Source organism: Egretta garzetta, unplaced genomic scaffold (assembly GCF_000687185.1).
Source record: "Egretta garzetta isolate BGI_Z169 unplaced genomic scaffold, ASM68718v1 scaffold110, whole genome shotgun sequence".
Classification (NCBI taxonomy): Eukaryota; Metazoa; Chordata; class Aves; order Pelecaniformes; family Ardeidae; genus Egretta; species Egretta garzetta.
The window spans coordinates 280,240-282,243 of NW_009258263.1; the positions used below are offsets into that span (position 1 = coordinate 280,240).

Genomic DNA, 2,004 nt, shown 5'->3' on the forward strand with positions numbered 1-2,004 from the left:
TGCGGGGGGCACGGCGGGGGGTGACAGCCAGGAGGAGCCGGTGGGTAGCCGGGCAGGGCGAAGGCGGGCGGCTCGTACTTCCCCCCGAACGGAGGTGGCTGCCACATGGCGCTGCTCGTCTGGAAAGAGAAGAGGAAAAGGGTTGGTGGATTTGCCACGCTCGCTTCTGGGCAGAGCGCTTGGATGGGGCACAGGGGCCAGAGAAACGCCAGCCCCAAAATCGCACGTTAGTCACGCTATAAGCAGAGGGGAACGTGAAAGTTTTAGGCTGGGAAATGCGACTAAATGTGAACTTACAGAGTAGCCGTTACCCGCTGCTTCATCTATAGCTGAGCTCCCAAAGCTCAAAGCCCCCCCCGGTGCCAACCCTCGGTAGCAAGAGCCCTAAATCCTCTGGGATTGTCATTTCAATACTCCGAAAGTATATTCCCAGCCCCGCAATCTCTCGCAATCGTTACAGGGAACAAGTACGCCAAATTAGGGACAACTGTGTGAGGTGCCACCTGCCAGCCCCGGGCGACTGCAGGGCCAGAGGCTGTTAGCATGAGGGAGCAGCGTACCACCGCTGGTCTCTGAAGGTTATCTGCAGGCGGCAGAGACCTCTGCGCCGCCGCGAATCCCGCCGCTACCGCACCGTCAGAACTCCTGTCGTATCTGCAGGAAGACAAAAAGAGGAGGCGTTTTAGCCCTAAACACAAGACCACTGCAGTCCAAGGGGCGTTTGCATCCGAGCCGCGCTTCTCCCATTGCGAACAAAACCGCTGCCCAAGCGCCAGCCTGAACTCGCTACCGCAGTCAGAAACGGGTGTGGGTGCGCTGGCCTCGCGCGTTTGGCAGCACTCTCCCCACCTCGCCTTGCCGGCTCTTTTCCATGCTGGCACCAGAACACGATGCTACGCTTTCTGGGCTTCGGGCACCGAGAACGCAGGCGCGGGGAAGGGAAGTACTTATTCCGCAGGGAAGAGAGACCACACCGCGCTTGGAAAGAGAGGCAGGAAGGCAGCGAAGCAGGCGAACGCTCTCTTTTGCTTCAAAGTACGCCCGCGTACCTCCAGCGCGCGCCGACAGGACTCCTACCTGCTGCAGTTTGACGCCGGATGCGGCACGCCAGATGGGCTGGTGTTGGCAGCTCCATGCGGGGAACCGGACAGACTGCCGTCTTGAGACGCGTGACTGCTCCCTGAGGAGAGACAAACGGTTTCACGAGATGGACAAACACGCGTTAGGGGAGCCTGGCTACAAAGCAAACTTGTGAGGCCTTAACAGTTTCCACGCAATTAATTAGCAGTGACTTGCGAAAGCACGTGATCCAACGAGACTCCGCAACCGCCTTAATACCCGCCGGGGAAGATGCAATCGGGCGGCGATACTCTGGCCAACACGCCCCATTTAACCGACACCGGGAGCCGCTTTCACGGCTCGCCCAACAATTTAGGACTGCGCTCAAGAGTACGGAATGAATAATCCAAAAGACCCCATAAGTGCTCGGCCGTAACTGACAGAAAGGCTGAAGTCCGGGGACAAAAGCACACGTCTGTTTGACGCCGCCTAGTAGCTGAGTGACCGTGCGGTGAGAAGCGCCTGCAGTTTAACGGGTAACACGCACATCTGCCCCCGGGAGGGGGACGCCAACGGCATTTTTGCTTTCTCTGTAGTAAATGGGTTATTTAACGTTTCTCTTTGCAGGTACCTGATCGGAACTGAATTTTGATGGGCCTTCCGTACAGTTTGATCCCGTTAAGCAGGCTCAGCCCGTAAGGGACGGATTCTTCATGTTTGAAATTCACAAACGCAAACTGCTTGGGCCTGCCGTCCCTGTCCTTCGGGATCTTCACCTTGATTACCGGGCCTGCCTGCGAACCAAGAAACGAAAGGCGTTAAATAAAAACGGAGCGCTCTCCAAAAAGCGGCCTCCTGCCAGACACGGGGACGCAGGGAGATGTTTTGGGGGCAGCACTGGGTGCGTGCATGCCGGTGGGGGGGGGGGATTGCCAGGATGTGGGG

General features: G+C 57.9%; 1 protein-coding gene across 1 annotated transcript in view; it reads right to left on the reverse strand.

Annotated features, from left to right (window-relative positions):
* LOC104133289 overlaps positions 1 to 2,004 on the reverse strand; it is a 9,877-nt gene that overhangs the window by 6,636 nt on the left and 1,237 nt on the right. Inside the window, exons 2-5 of the mRNA XM_035899822.1 lie at positions 1,691 to 1,853; positions 1,078 to 1,180; positions 561 to 654; positions 4 to 119 (exon numbers count right to left, since the gene is read on the reverse strand). Coding sequence (XP_035755715.1) covers positions 4 to 119; positions 561 to 654; positions 1,078 to 1,180; positions 1,691 to 1,853 — 476 coding nt within the window. The remainder of the gene's footprint in view (positions 1 to 3; positions 120 to 560; positions 655 to 1,077; positions 1,181 to 1,690; positions 1,854 to 2,004) is intronic.